The 16,972-nt window shown below is 42.1% G+C and overlaps 1 protein-coding gene across 2 annotated transcripts in view; it reads right to left on the bottom strand.

The window, feature by feature from the left end:
* MYO16 (myosin XVI) overlaps positions 1 to 16,972 on the bottom strand; it is a 491,281-nt gene that overhangs the window by 317,214 nt on the left and 157,095 nt on the right. For both annotated transcript variants that reach the window (XM_040487087.1, XM_040487086.1), the window contains exon 10: positions 6,064 to 6,214. In XM_040487087.1, coding sequence (XP_040343021.1) covers positions 6,064 to 6,214 — 151 coding nt within the window. The remainder of the gene's footprint in view (positions 1 to 6,063; positions 6,215 to 16,972) is intronic.

Here is a 16,972-nt window from a genome sequence, read left to right on the forward strand (position 1 = left end):
TTAAGCGTCCGACTTCAGCTCAGGTAATGATCTCGCGGTCTGTGAGTTCGAGCCCCGCGTCGGGCTCTGTGCTGACAGCTTAGAGCCTGGAGCCTGTTTCAGATTCTGTGTCTCCCTCTCTCTCTGCCCCTCCCCCGTTCATGCTCTGTCTCTCTCTGTCTCAAAAATAAATAAACGCTAAACAACAAAAAAAATAATAATCAAAGAGGGAGATAAGGGATGAGGTCTTTGACCTCAGTCTTTACAGTTTGCAGGGGGAAAAGTGAGGATGGTAAGTAAGAAATCACAATGAGGAAAAGCGCTAGGAGGGAAAACAGGATGCTCTGAAAAGTGACCAAGTGCACTTTGGCTTGGATGGTCTCAGAAGTCCTCTCTGAGGAAAGTGCAGCAAAGCTGAAACAGGATATAACTGCGGGAGGCCGTCCCATGGGGTGTGGGAGAAGATGGGCAGGGAGAGGGGAGGAGGGGGTAAGAGTCATAAAGTTAGAAAGCCCCCTGGAAGGCGCCTGTGGGCTGCAGGGTGGGAGGAAACAGGGCAGGTGGTGGTGCAGGAGGAGAGGGGGGCATGGGACAGGGATGGGTGGCAGAGGAGGGGAGCCCCAGAACTGCACTGGATTTATTACCTGGGACCCGTGTACAAAAGATCAAAGGTTTAGGGGCACCTGGGTGGCACAGTCGGTTAAGCATCCGACTTCGGCTCAGGTCATGATCTCACGGTTCACGGGTTTGAGCCCCGTGTCAGGCTCTGTGCAGACAGCTCAGAGCCTGGAGCCAGAGACACAGATTCTGTGTCTCCCTCTTTCTCTGCCCCTCCCTGCTCACACTCTGTCTCTCTGTCTCAAAATTAAACACTAAAAAAAAAAAAACAAAAAAAAAAACAGATTTCAAAAGATCAAAGGTTTGCTTATACTGAAAGATACCTGCACCGGGTTACAGGGTCACCGGCTCAAGTGTTTGCCCTTAGACATGAAAGGAACTCAGAAAATAACTACAAATGGACAAGTATGTGTTTCCAAGAAATAAAGACTCCTGGCAAAAGTCTTTATATAGAGAGAAGCATAAAAGGAAACTTTCATTATCAACTTAGGGATGGAGGTAAGTATCTTTTCTTTCCAGTGATTTTGCAATCATTGCCTAAAAGTATCATAATGCACACATGTACATAGACACAGATATTCACCCCCCAAAACAGGTATGTATGTGTGTGTATATAGACACACTTTATACACACACACGAACACACACATATATACGTATTCATGCATCTACATGATATGATACAAGACAATAATGGGCTGCAATAAGTTTGAACAATGCAAAAATAAGACAAACGTCTCCATCAAGTTAGCATCCATATTTAACTCCCACACCATCATAAAAAGGAGACAAATCAAAAGCGAGATTTTTTTCTTTAGAAGAAATGGTTTATGTTTCTAAGATAAGAAACTTCCTCTTACAGCCATAGCTCTAACAAGCTCAATGCGGACTTCTGGGTGTATGTTTAGAAAGCGCATGCAGCGTATGAACGGAAGCCCGACATTTGTTCTGACAAGCCCGAAAGAGCTATTGCAGACATCTGTTGGTATTTTTGTGGATTTCCATCCACAGTGGCACAGCTGTTTCATGGGGTTAAGGAAAGTACTAGGCTGACAGTAAAAATGTGGAGACGCCTGAGCCTGTCTGCGGTAATGAAATGTGACAAATACAGTGTGAGAGCAGATCAAGGGAAGAATTCCTTGCATTCATCACATCAGGAGCCCAAAGTGATCAGGAAGGAGGCTTTGATGATGGATTGTAAGCGAGGTTATCAGAGGGACACATTCTTTATAAAGATTTCAAAGGCACCGGGGCAGCTGCAAGTAGAAAGGACCAGAAAAACACATCTCTGAATATTTTTATGTTACAGTGGCAGGCTTGATAAGGTCTACTGTCAAAAGTCTGCCAAACAATTATAACACAAGATAAAAGCGAGGCGGGAAAATAACGTAAAAAAAAAATCCTCTCTGAGATTGGCCACTATGATTTCCATGAAGATATATATCCCTATCTATCTGTGCAAAAGGGGAGATCTAGAACATAAAGTAAATAGAGCTCAGGATAGAAGGTCAGGAAGAACTTCAGAGAAACACTTTGAGAAATGTTTCGAGATCCAAAGGGAACTTAAGTTTGGGAAACAGTCTGATTTCCCTGACTCCAGTCGTCCACACTTGCTTGGAGTGGCGCCACCTTTCCTGTTTTGTTCGTTTGTTTGTGACTTTTCATCCCTGGGAGATTAGCAGTACATGTGCAGAAACCATAAGTCCAGGGCACAGAGGAGGTGGCTTGACAAACAGGAGAAAACCATCAGGATCTTGAGGAGGGGAAAAGGACCGAGTATTCATGAATGAAGAGGAGAGAGGAAGTTAGGAAAAAAATGAGGTGGCCAAGAGGTCAAAACAGGGAAAAGGGTGATAATCTGACAAAATGCTAAGTTTTCCAAAGCTTAAGCCCACCACCGTGCCTAGATAGCATTTTAATTATTTCCCCTTGTTTTCGCTATTCTGTCAGATGTTTCTTTTAATTTTCTTAATGTTTTTATTCATTTTTGAGAGGGATTGAGACAGTGAATGAGCCGGGGAGGGGCAGAGAGAGAGGGAGAGACACAGAACCCGAAGCAGGCTCCAGGCTCCGAGCTGTCAGCAGAGAGCCTGACGCGAGGCTCGAGCCCACGAACTAGGAGATCACAACTTGAGCTGAAGGCAGACGCTGAACCGACTGAGCCACTCAGGCGCCCCTGTTAGATGTTTCTTTTTTTTTTTTTTTAATTTTTTTTTCAACGTTTATTTATTTTTGGGACAGAGAGAGACAGAGCATGAACGGGGGAGGGGCAGAGAGAGAGGAAGACACAGAATCGGAAACAGGCTCCAGGCTCTGAGCCATCAGCCCAGAGCCTGACGCGGGGCTCGAACTCACGGACCGCGAGATCGTGACCTGGCTGAAGTCGGACGCTTAACCGACTGCGCCACCCAGGCGCCCCCCCTGTTAGATGTTTCTAAGACAACAAAATGTATCAGGTCCTTTCACTTCCTATTGCTTCGCCTGGCCAAGGGTTTACATTTTTGCGTATGCAAATATGGGTATTTCTTGGACCACAGAAAGAGAATTCTCGCCAATTGTCAAAAGCCCTGTAGCGCACAGGCAGCCGTGGCCTGCTGACCCCTCGCCTATTGATGGAACCATCGCAAGTCGACAGGGCTCCGCCAGGTGAACGGGGAGCTCCATGGGGGTGTCCCCGATGAAGAACCAGATCCAGAGTAAAGAAGTACTTGTGACTCTTGGCAATTCACTTCAGGTTCTGGAATTTGGTCATTTTCAAACTGAATCTGTAACGTGAGTGTAAGTTAAGTAATGAAAAAGGATAATAACTTGCCCATGGTGGGATTTTGAGGATTAGGATAATGCAGGTGAATGCATGGTTAAGCACTGAAATGTTAATACAAAGTATGACTTTGTATTATTATTATCTAAAGTAATCTACGTTTGCATTGAAAAAAAAATAAAGCACGGTGGATGTGTTGACTGGAATTAGATCAATTAAGAGCAGATACATTTAGTGGTAGAGAACTCAGGCATTCTGACAAAACCTAACATACAGTGAATCTATACAAATAATAACAATAAAAATATAAATAGATCTTACCGCATTTTTTTAAATTTAATGTTTATTTATTTATTTTGAGAGAAAGAGAGCAGGAGAGGGGCAGAGAGGGGGTGGGGGGGAAGATCCCAAGCAGGCTCCGTGTGGCCAGTACAGTAGCCCCACGCGGGGCTCGATCCCAGAACTGTGGGATCACAACCTGAGCTGAAATCAAGAGCTGGACACGCAGCCGACGAAGCCAGCCAGGTGCCCCCATCTTACTGCACTTTTACTCTGTTCTTGGTAATTGTGTTATAACCTTATAGCCCTCTTCTTCTGTCAGCTCTGTAAAAACCCTGTGAAGACTATACTATGTACCCATTTTATAGATAGGTCTTATGAGCTCAAGGAGCCTAGAGTCTAAGCAGCAGACCTGAACCAGAGCGTCAGTCTTCTCTGCACTCCCAGGCTACTGTGCCTTCACTAAATGGGATAAAAATGGGACCCAAATTTCAAGTGTGAACTAAATTTTTATAAATGTATTCAGAAAGGAAGGAAGCAGAAGAAGGGAGAGAGGGTAAAGTTAGGAAGTCAGGAAGTTAGGGAAGGACAGAAGGAGGCAGGGAGAGGAGAAAGGGAAGGAAAGGCAGAATGAAAAGGAAAGAAAAGGAAGAACGTATTACACACTTTGAAGGAACTTAAGAGGAATTCTCTCTCCATTCTCAGAGATAACACGTGTTCGTTTTGGTGATTATCAGAACCGAAAAAGTTTCAATCAAGCCTTGAATATTCATTCACACAGTTACCATTTGATAAAACCTACATTTTAGAAAAACCAGGAAGGAGAGATACAGTGGTTTTTGTTTCAATTTTTAAGGAAATTTTCCACATTCCACGTTTCCCTTTAAAATGCTATTCAGAAGGCTCTTGCTTCCACAAGCCTTTTCTGAAGCTCTCCTGTGAAACGTAAAAGTATAATCCAGCCAGTGGGTGACGTCGATCTTCCTCGGGAGAGAATCAGGGCCAAGGAGGGATGACAGCGGTGCCTTAAATCTTACCTAACATTCAATCTGTCTACTGTTACAAACTGAATTGCATTCCTCCAAATTCATATGTTGAGGCTCTCGATGTGAGCATTTGGCGATGGGGCCTTAAGGAGGTAATAAAAGTTAAATGAGGTCACAGGGGTGGGGCCCTGATCCTATAGGATTGGTGTCCTTATAAGAGACACCAGACAGTTCTTCCCTTCTCTCTGTCTCTTTCCTCCCCACCACCACCACCTCCCAGAGGAGGACACAGGGAGAAATCAGCCAGGATGAGGACCTTTATCAGAAGAAACCTCATCAGTTGGTACCTTGATCTTGTACTTCAAGTCTCTAGGACTGTGAAAAATAAATTTCTGTTGCTTAAGCCACCCAGTTTGTAGTATTTTGTCATGGCAGCCTAAGCTGACAAATACACCTACTAAAGTTGGTGAAGTGTCTGACTTCGGCTCAGGTCATGATCTCACCATTCATGCATGGGTTCAAGCCCCACATTGGGCTCTGTGCTGACATCTCAGAGCCTGGAGCCTGCTTCCAATTCCGTGTCTCCCTCTCTGTCTGCCCCTCCCCGCTCACTCTTTCTCTCTCTCTCTCTCTCTCAAAAGCAAATAAATAATAATTTTTAAAGTATCTCAAAATTACAAAAACCATTTATTAGTTATTTTGACATAACAAAATTAATGAAACTAAAATTAAATTTTGAAAAGATGGCCTTTGGAAAACCTAGCTAAGATGTCTTTAAATTATCTGAAATTAGAGTGAAATAAAACAGTTTCAAGGACTACTCTGACATGTATAAAATCACTCTGCCACTTATAAAACATGAAGCATGTAAAAATCATTTATTTCTGTAGGAATGGTAACAGAAAATACACTAATTTCTATATCTCCCAGCTCATCAAAGTGATCGCCCATAACCTAGGCACTGCGGGACACACACACACACAACACACACACACACACACACACACACACACACACACAAAGTACACCACCACAGTTACTTTCCATAAATGACTCTTAGTGGTTGATTTTTCTTTCTTCTTGTTATATAAAATAGTTGGATCTTTGAAGGAAACAAAAAGCATACTCCATGTAATAATCAAAATGATGACCAAACACATAACTGTTATTCAGGAATATTCAGGAATCAGCATACTGACTGAGCTCACATTCCTGATACAGAAGTCAAGAGTATAAAATTAAATCCTTCTACAGCACAATAGCAGCTATGTTTAATGGTCAGTATAATGCCATGACAGTGTGTATATGGGAATTTTAAACCAAGTATTAACCTTTAGGTCATGAATTTTTCCTTGAATGGAAATTTGTGGGTGTTTGGTTTTGAAACGTTGGATTTTAAAGCATGATGCACTAAGCAGACACACAGTAAAGACGTGTTACCTGTTCAGGTTTGGTGGGGACGTTCACCGTGGCATCTTCAGGGACGCTGTCCTGAGACTGTCGCTTACATAGACCTTTTCTTGCATCTTTGAACATAATGTCTTTTTCCAACATACTGTCTTGCTTGGCAATCGGCAACACCAGGGGACTGCTACAGAAAATAATCAACATTGTAATTAGTCTTCTCCGGACACTGTCGTATTAATCAAAAAAGACCATAACAAAACTGGGCAGTGATAGAAAGGTGTTTTACTCAGATAAGAAACTGCTTCTCGACACGGAGGGGAAGAAAACAATCAACGGGAAATCTGTAAACTTTTCTATTCTAAATTTCACTCAATTTCAACCTTAAAAGAAAAAAATATATTCAACTTGAGAAGAAAATGTTTACAAATGTATATATGACATAAAAAAAATCAATAAGCAATTATAAGCAAATTATAAGCTAAGGTTGATGCATGGTTGAACTAAGTAAGAGATTTAAGTGGGAAAGTGAATTGCAAACATGTAAAGGCCAAAATTACACAATTAATTAAAATATTATTCATATGCAATTTAAAATATGTTATAGAGGGGCGCCTTGGTGGCTCAGTTGGTTGAGCGTCCAACTTTGGCTCAGGTCATGATCTCGCACGGTCTGTGAGTTGGAGCCCCATGTTGGGCTCTGTGCTGACGGCTCAGAGCCTGGAGCCTGCTTCAGATTTTGTGTCTCCCTCTCTCTGTGCCCCTCCCCTGCTCATGCTCTGTCTCTCAAAAATAAACAAACATTGAAAAAAAAATTAAAATATGTTATAGAATCATGGGCAATATTTAGAGTTTGTAATGAAATATTAATAGGGGAATCAGAGAAGAATGAGGTGCTCGAAGGTTGAAATATTACAAACAATAAGTTTCATTACTTCATATGGCTCAAACTAGGCAAAAAAAGAAAATAAAAGCCACTTCATTTTATTTTGTTCCAAAGACATCATTGCCAAAAGAAAGCCATTATTCTATAATGTTCATTAAAAATTAACACAATCTAAATGTTTAATTTGCATTGTAACATTTTATGATAGCGAGATTTAAAACTGCATTTCCCTAAATGTTACCATACAAGCAAAAATATATACCTATTTTAATCAAGCGCGATATATACAAACATATCTATTTCATGTATTCTGTTATAGCACTTGTAATTCTAATTAACGCTTAAATGCACTTTTTGGTTTGCAAAAAATTCAGGTTTATTGAGGTATTATCTACATAGAGTAAAACTGACTATGACTCACTTTTTGTAGATGTACATGCATTTGTAGATGTATGTGTCGAATATATATATAGTTGTAAATGGTTAAATATATGTATTTGTGTAGCCCACATAACCAGTGCTATATAGGATTTTTATCATTCCCAACCATCTCTTTGTGCCTGTTCTTTGTTTGTTTGTGTTTTAATTTCTTTAAGTAATCTCTACACCCCGTTGGGACTTGAAATCACAGCCCTGAGATCAAGAGTCACACTCTCCTCCGACTGGGCCAGCCAGGTGCCCGTATTTGTGCTTGCTCTTTGGAGCCAGTCATGTTCACTCACCTCCTGCCCCTTGCAACCACTGATAATTACTTCTTTCACTATAGTTTTGCCTTTTCTAAAATGTCAGAAAGGGATCATAGAGCACGTAGCTGCCTGCGTCTGCCTTCACTTACTTAGCATAATGGTTTTTTTTTTAATTTTTTTAATGTTTATTTTTGAGACAGAGAGAGACAGAGCATGAACGGGGGAGGGGCAGAGAGAGAGGGAGACACAGAATCTGAAACAGGCTCCAGGCTCTGAGCTATCAGCACAGAGCCTGATGCGGGGCTTGAACCCATGGACCATGAGATCATGACCTGAGCCGAAGTCGGATGCTCAACCGACTGAGCCACCCAGGTGCCCCATAGCATAATGTTTTTAAGGTTGGTCAGTGGCTTGTTTTTAGTGCCGACTGGTAGTCTGCTGTGGAACATGCGACACTCGGGCTATCCATGCACCAAACGTTTGGGTTTGTCCAGATGTTGTCAAGTGTAAACGAAGCTTCTACACGCAGCTGTGTACAGGTGTTTGGGCAGACACATGCTCTCATTTATCTTGGTTAAAAACCTAGATGAAACTCCACAAACTGTTTCTGACGTGGTGCTCCCCCCAGCAGTGCCTTGGCAATTCCTTTGCCTCACGGTCTTGCCAATGCTTCTCTCTCTTTTTATTTTTTTTTAATTAAAAACTTTTTTTAATGTTTTATTTTTGAGAGACAGAGAGAGACAGCATGATTTGGGGAGGAGCAGAGAGACAGGGAGACACAGAATCCGAAGCAGGCTCCAGGCTCTGAGCCTGTCAGCACAGAGCCTGATGCGGGGCTCGAACCCACAAACTGTGAGATCGTGACCTGAGCCAAAGTTGGATGCCTAACCGACTGAGCCACCCAGGCGCCCCACTTCTCTCTCTTTTTAAAATCCACTCTAGTAGGTATGTTAGTGGTTTTTCGCTGTGCTTTCAATCTGTATTTTAATGTGCTTATTCAATATAAAAAGCTCTTCTCTGGTAAAGTGGGTGTTCAAATCTTTGTAGCCTGAGTACTGGCTTTATATATTCTGGTTCCCAGTCCTTTATCAGATGCATACATGGCAAGTATTTTCTCCCAGTCTGGGTCTTATCTTTTCATTTTCTTTATAGTGTGTTTCAAAATATGTTGTTCCTTTTTTTTTTCCTCTTATGACTTGGGTTTCTTGTGTCTTATCTAAGAATTCTTTTCTTAACCCAAGATCAGAAAGGTTTTCTCCCAGGTTATATTCCAGAAACGTTATAGTTTTGTGCTTTACATTTGAGTCTATAATCCATCGTGAGTGGGTTTCGTATATGGCGTTGTACACACGTCAAGTTTCGTTATTTTTTTCCTATGGCTGGCTGTCCAAGTGTTCCAGCCAATTATCTGGATACCTTTGTTAAGATTCAGTTGACCATATATGTGTGGGTCTATCTGGGGGTACTCCAGTATGTTCCACTGATATAACAGTCTAGTCTCACACCAATATTGCATTGTCTTGCTTTAATACACCTTCACAGTAAGACTCAAAATCAAGTACTAGGATTCATCCAACTTCGCTCTTTTGTTTTGGCTATTCAAGATCATTAACATTTTCATATGGACTTTACAATCTATTTGTCAATGTTTATAAACACGCTCATTGGGACTTTGATTAGCATTGTGCTCAACCGGTAAATCAATTTGGGGGAGGGTTTACATATTAACGGTGTTGAATTCTGTCATCCATAAGCACAGTATCTTTATTTATTCTGATCATTAATTTTCCTCAGTATTCTTGTAACTTTTGGTATTAAAACCTTCCAAATATCTGTTAGATTTATTCTGTTGTATTGCATGTTTTCATGCCATTACAAGTGAATTTTTTATTTCAATCTCCTCTTGCTGTATACAGAAATGCAAATGATTTTGTAGATTAACAGTGCTAGGGGTGGAGGAAAGCATCCTGAAGGGCTTCTTTTAGTAACCACAACGTCTCATTGTTTTACAGCCTGTCTCTGTGCCTTATCTTCCAAATGTACAACAGAGTCTAGCAAAGTGTGGAAAAACAAAAACAACAGTAAATGGGCTGCATTAATGCCAGGCCTGAGGGAAAGGCCCAAGGAACACTTTTACAGAAATGTGAGGTCGGTTATGCATCCCTTGAGCTCTGGATGATGATGGTTTACTGAATGAAGACATATTTAAGTAGGTGAGGCGCCAGGGGAGCACACTAACGAGGCAGCCTGGTGCAGAACAGTGACAAGTGTACTGTGTCTGTGTCATAAAAGTACAATGTTTGATGCTCACTCTGCCATCCTGGGCAAGCTATATATACATTCTCTAAAACCAATCTGTAAAAAAAGACCTGTGTTGGATTTCCAACATAATGCATACAAAGGGCTTAGCACAATGACTACAGGAATAAGCAGGCAGTGAAATTAGCTATTGTTAGTTGCATGTGCCCAGCGCTGTGAAGTTTGCTCTGCTTACAAACTAACAGGTCAGCTTGGCACTATTTCATGGAGAAGCGTGGGAGACAAGAGATTCCCAGATCTGAGACGGAGGATGTTGTTACTCACAGACGGCACACACAGAGTTTCGTGTTTGCACCATGTCCCACGATGGGCCCACACAGGTAGACCTCCACGGACACCTGCACCCACAGTGTGTTGTGTGTAGGACAGAGTCCCGGGCAAGAGTCAAATACTTTTTGAGCGAGCAGTGAACACTGCACCAAGTAGCTGGTAAGCCAGTGCCACTCCCCTCAAGTGAGTTCTGTGGTTTCCTTGAGCTACTTGGTGGCCTGTATTTCTAACTACACAGGGCTTACAGTCTGAAAAACTGAGCAACAATGTGCAGGGTGCTCAAAGCCCATGGCAGACTATCCTTCCCAAGAGTACAGTTATTAATTTTAAAAATTCTTGGGGCGCCTGGGTGGCCCAGTCGGTTAAGCATCTGACTTCGGCTCAGATCATAATCTCCTAGTTCGTGGGTTCAAACCCCGTGTTGGCCTCTGTGCTGACAGCTCAGAGTCTGGAGCCTGCTTTGGATTCTGTGTCTCCCTCTCTCTCCTCCCCTCCCCTGCTTGCACTCTGTCTCTCAAAAATGAATAAACGTTAAACATTTTTTTTTTAATTCACTATATGATGGGGATGATTGTAAAGCTTATAAAAATTTCATATCCAGATCTGCTTGAATACCATTGAGTGGTAAGGTATCCACAACTGCAAAGGGGCCCTATTTCTTCCGTGAACAACTGGGCAACACTGCCCGCTGCCCTAACTGGTATTCATCCTCCCTGAGCTTCCGAGATGTGTCCCATGCTTCTCTGACATGAGAACCCTTCAGGTATTTGAAGACCGTTGCAGCTTCCCTATATTTTCTTTAATCTGAGTGGACCACCCACAAAACATTTTAATAATTACATGGGATTTAAGGCACGGTCATCTCCATTCTAAGTACTCCATCCATACTAACTCTTTATGGAACGACAACATTATAAAGACACATCTACTATTCCACCTATTTTATAGATGAGTACACTGGGGGACAGAGACACGGACTGGCTGTGGACACACAGGGAGGCAGGACTACAGCTGGGACCTGAGGTCCAGAGCTTGTGTTCTTAGCCACCAGTCACACTGGCCACATCCACAATCCACCCTCACACCTACCAAAATGTGTCCTTACTTATCTGGCCTTGTATATCAGCAATCTCTTTCTTTCTGCTTTGTCAGGAAGTTTTAAAAGAAAAAGAGAAAAGAAAAAAAAATAATAAAGACACGTTTTGCCTATACTGTGCCAAGTGTTCTGAGTATAAAGTGATGAATAAAGCCGTGGTTTGACTAGTCAGGTAGAAACCACAGAAAGTCACCAGTTAGAAAGGATTTCTATGTTCCTGTTGCAAAATGTATTTATTTATTTTGAGCACAGAGAGAGAGAATTATTTATTTTGGGCACAGAGACAGAGAATCCCAGGCAGGCTCCAGACTGTCAGTGCAGAGCCCAGTGCGGGGCTCAAACTCAGGAACCGTGAGATCAAGACCTGAGCCAAAGTCAGCCGCTGAACCTGAGCCAAAGTCAGCCACCCAAGCGCCCCACAAAGGATTTCTGAAAGGGAGAAACAGTGAGTTTACTAAAACAGCCAAACAACTCCTTTCTTATCTCAAATCTAATCACAGTGTTACTAGCGGGTTCTATCGTATTTCCAACTGAGAGGTATACTCAGAAAGAAGATGGATCCAGGAATACAGTGACCTCTTTCTAAGTCGGTTTCTGCCTCACGTTGGCAATCACCTGACCTTCTAAGCCTTCACAATCTCTGGGCCACAGCTGCGCCTTTGCAAATGCAGGAATTAGACGAGGCAGTATCTAAGTGTATGCTAAGCCCTACAGTTCTGTGATGCTAACATGTGCTCCCTCCTCCGACGCGTTTTCACCTATGTCTTTAAAAATCACTTCCACACTCAATAACTTAATATCATAGGTCTACTACTAACAATAATTGTAAGTAACTAGTTAAAAATACTCTTATTCATATAAGAAAAACAATGGTTCTAAATAATACAGTTGGATCACATGGTAACATATTTGTCATATGCATATTTTCTATAAGAAACTGCAAAGCATGAGGCGCGTGGCTGGCTCTGTGGGTTAAGGGTCTGACTCTTGATTTCAGCTCAGGTCATTATCTCACGGTTTGTGGGTTCCAGCCCCGTGTTGGACTCTGAGCAGAAAACTCAAAGCCTGCTTAGGATTCTCTCTCTACTCTCTCTCTGCTCCTCCCTTGATTGCATGGTCACTCTCTCTGTCTCTCTCAAAATAAATAAATAAACATTAAATAAATGCAAAGCATGTACCTTGGCTGCCGGCATATGGTAATGTTTTGAATGTCCGTGGAACAACTCTTCTTTAAGTTTCCATTCCACTTGTAAAATGAAGGATATTTCATCCATAATCATTGTGATTACCTACGGCATTCATCTAAGCTCACTTCTATATATTTAAATTTTCACTGATTATCCATTTGTACACTGTGAAAATGTATGAAAATGATATTTTTCTAGAAAAAGGAATAATAATGTTTAAGTACTCACTGCTGTTTGTTTTAATACATGTTAAATGTTTATCAGTCAAAAATATTTATATGAGATGGATTTTTAGAAAAATAAGATGTAATTATATAGACAGAACAAGAATTCAATAAAGAAAAAGAAACACACAAAGGATAAGAAGGAATGGACCAAATTAATAGGAGTTTCATTAAAAAGGTAGACTACTGTGGGGGGTGCCTGGGTGGCTCAGTCAGTTAAGTGTCTGACATGATCTCACTGTGGTGAGAGTGAGCTCCATGTGGGGCTCCACACTGGGCATGGGGCCTTCTTGGGGTTCTCTCTCTCTCTCTCTCTCTCTCTCTCAAAGGTGGACTACTGATGCAGATGGACTTCACAGTCTCCTCTCTCAGCTCACCTTCAGAACAGCTTCTCTCCAGCTCTAGACTGCCTCCCTCCCTTTTCTTAGAGCTCTTACCTTAGAGAATGTTCCAGTGTAAATTCACCCTTTGTCCCTCTGAGCTGTAAATATTCTACAACTGGCAACATCCTTCCCCAGGACCTGGGAGCTATTCTCTAGAAATGTAACCATGAGGCTCATTGAGGGAAGGAGCCCCAATCTCCTGGTCTCTGTGGGAGGGTAGGAGCCTCACTTCCTTAAGCACCAACCAGTGAACTGTGGATGGCCTCCTCACAAGGACCAGCCTTCCTGCTTTTCCAGGCTTTTCCACACACTCATCCCAGCGCTTAAAAGCTCTCTGACCTTTTGTATCAAGAGTCAAGCTCAGTCTCTCTCCCTCTAGTGCAAGAGTCTTGAATAAGTTCTTCCTTTCACCTTTAACTTCTCTAGTATAAATTTTTCTTTTGACATTAATGAGTGCATTTTTTCATGCTTGTATATGTTTTCCTGGACTTTCCGATTTTTCCTCCATGAGAAAATTTTAATTTTATAAAAAAGGTGTCAGGAATAGAAGTCTATCAGTGAAAACCAGAAAAAAAATAGTAAGGAAAATAGTAAAAGAAGGCTTAAGTAAGGCAGATTCCACAAACGTAAAGAAAATGAAACAGCTACTATCCAAGAGAAGTTTAGACTAAGAGGGCGAGAGATCGCTTTAACCTGACTGTGGAAAAAAAACACATGACACCATTCCGGCAGACAATCAATTTCTGAACTCTATTGGATTTAGTCAAGACTTACTTATTTCTAGAAACATAAAAGGCATTTCATGCAGAGCAAATGTGCCTGTAGGAACTGGGATTTTGTTTCTGAAAATGGAAACAGGAAGGTAATAAAACAAAACTAACACAAGCAACAATCATTGCCCGTTCTGACACAGCGATTTTAGAAAACTATAGAAAACAAACAAAATTGGCTATATGGAGATATAGTAGGCCAACAAAAAAAAAAACCTCATCAAAATAAATGTAAAGAAATGGCATATATGGGGTGCCTGGGTGGCTCAGTCGGTTAAGCATCCTACTCCAGCTCAGGTCATGCGTTCATGAGTTCGAGCCCCACATCGGGCTCTGTGCTGACAGCTCGGAGCCTGGAGCCTGCTTCGGATTCTGTGCCTCCCTCTCTCTCTGCCCCTACCCCCACTCTCAAAAATAAATAAACATTAAAAAAAAAAAAAGGAAATGGCATATGTGACTCAGTTATTGTGGTGGTGACGTACTGAATAGATCTCAATTTTAATCCTAACAACATAGCTACATAAATGACTTACCACAGGGAATTTGGGTTAATTTCGAAGGAGACAGTTCCTGGACAGCTTTGAATTAATTGCTATCTTTGCCCAACACCACCCCCCCCCAAATAACTTTAGTTTGTGTCATTAAAAAACTACAATGAAAGAAAAACCACTTTGATAAAATATTCCTTGTGTTTAGGAAACAAAAATGTCAATATGTCTCATGGTTAAACGGGAAATGACACTGTTGTTAAGATACTTGATATTCATCTTGTAGTTCTCAACCGATACCTGCAAAGAAATTTTCAGACTCTAAAATAAAGTGAGTCGAATGCGTCCACTCTGGGAATACATGAAGGGAATTTCTGGATAGGCCATATTATACTGTTATGCTGTGTAGCATGCGTTTATGTTTCTGAATAGGTATTTAATGAATGATATTTATACGAAACAACATGACTATCGTTCACTTGAATCAAGGAAACACTTAATAATCTGCATTTCTCCATCATTTTTAGCAAGTACATTGGATAGAATGTGGTAAAACTTGGGGCGCCTGGGTGGCGCAGTCGGTTAAGCGTCCGACTTCAGCCAGGTCACGATCTCATGGTCCGTGAGTTCGAGCCCCGCGTCGGGCTCTGGGCTGATGGCTCAGAGCCTGGAGCCTGTTTCCAATTCTGTGTCTCCCTCTCTCTCTGCCCCTCCCCCGTTCATGCTCTTGCTCCCTTTCCCCAAAAAAAAAAAAAACTTGAAAAAAAAAAATAAAAAAAAAAAAAAAGAATGTGGTAAAACTTAAGTCACCAGCATGGGTGTGCCGAGTGAGTGAGTGTGTATATACACGGCATATAATATAAAAAGAGAAGAGAATGAGGTGTGTGTGTGTGGTAGCTTATGGAATAAATGCTCTGAAAGGTAGTGAGCCCCATCTCTGGGGCAGTTTCAGGTGTAGGGGAAAGAACTGACTAGAAAGGGAAATGCTGACCCTGTCCCTCGTACCTTCATGAGTTAGGCAATGTGTCTTCTAGACCTCAGTAAAAACCAGAGACTCACGACAGTGTGGTTTGCAACCAACTTTAGAAGACTGACTAGTTATCCAACCATGTTTGAGGGATAGTCTAAATGGTTTAAACTTGGAAATCAGATTAAATAATTCTCCATGTCTCATCGTGTCCCTGGATTGTGTGACATTTCTCTCCATCCCCCACTAGACCATGGAAGCCATTCCTACCTGTAAGTTCATGTGGAACTGACCGACAGCTTTGTCAAGACTGTGTGATGCAAAGCTTCCAAAGACTCCGAAGAATCCAGGGCTGGGAGTGTGGTCCGACTTTATCTCAGGTGAACTTATTTTACTGCAAAATGGTCACGGGAAGCTGCGCTGATTTTGAAAACGTTCAGGTCATTCAGGGAGAGTAGTAAATGTACAACAACAACCGCCTTAGAGGAGAAACCAGAGATGTGGTGTTCCCCCATCAGGGGCAAGGCCATTAATGGCTGTAGCACAGGTGTGTCTAAGGGTCCAAGAGTAAAAATGCACTTTTCAGTATTGCTTATTCTGAATTACTCGGAGACATTTCTGCAAAGAAAGCCCCATGTGTGGTGTTGAGACATGGGTCGAAGGCTATGTCCTTCATTTGCAACATAATTTTTCTAATACACTGCATGACAAGACTGCAACCATGAGCCCAGGGAGATACTCAAGGCAATCTTCTTGGGCCTGTTCCCAGTCAGGCTCAATAATTATTGAAACTGCTTTGATATGCAAATCGTATTTACTGTCAATTGAGCAAGAAAGGCTGTAGAAGAAATCTTATGTGGCCACAGTTGGCCTGCTTTTGAATGAATGCATGATGGGCCTCTCTCAGAAAATGTGGCCTCTTCAAGGCTTTCCATAACATCTACTCTAAGACTGTTGTGGGTCTCAGGTTTTATTGAGGTCAAAGACACATTGCACAACCCATACTCTGCCCTTTGAAAAATCACCACAGGGTATTTCTTCTCATCAACGGCCACTTGGCTGATGCACCCTGGGACCCGCGCACCCCTAGCCCCTTGTGCTTTTTTTGTCCTTGGCCCTGCTCAGGTCTGCCTCTTTCCAGACTTTTCCCTGTCACATCTTTTCTCCATCCCAAGTGCTACATGACTCAGAAACCCTGCAGGCCCAGCCCCGAAGCAACCTAATCAGAGGACGCACCCGCCCAAAGCTGGTCTTCTCTGAGATTGGATGTTTCTTTCCAACTCCTTAGAAAACAAGTCTTTCTCTAAATGGTTCATATTCAGTTCGACAGCACCAAACGGCAAGCTGAATTCTATTGTCTCCGCGTATAACTACAAGACCTTTCTTCTTTAGATGATTATGCTGACAATTCACAGACGGATGGAAAAACATCTGGTTTTCCTTTCATCGTTTCTCAAGCATGTATGTCGAATCACAGTGAGCCAGACGCTGCGCTCTAAGTGTTTCAGAAAGATTGTCACTGAGTTATCAAGAGCACGTTCAAGAGACATCTGTCACCGCCATCATCATCACTGGGTGGCCTCCTGCAGTGCAGTTCTGACACTGACTGTCCACAGCACAGACCCCACAAATGAAGGGCACTGTTTCCAGCAAGGCTGTTGCCCCTATG

Source organism: Herpailurus yagouaroundi, unplaced genomic scaffold (genome assembly GCF_014898765.1).
Source record: "Herpailurus yagouaroundi ecotype Mexico unplaced genomic scaffold, PumYag 164, whole genome shotgun sequence".
Lineage (NCBI taxonomy): Eukaryota > Metazoa > Chordata > Mammalia > Carnivora > Felidae > Herpailurus > Herpailurus yagouaroundi.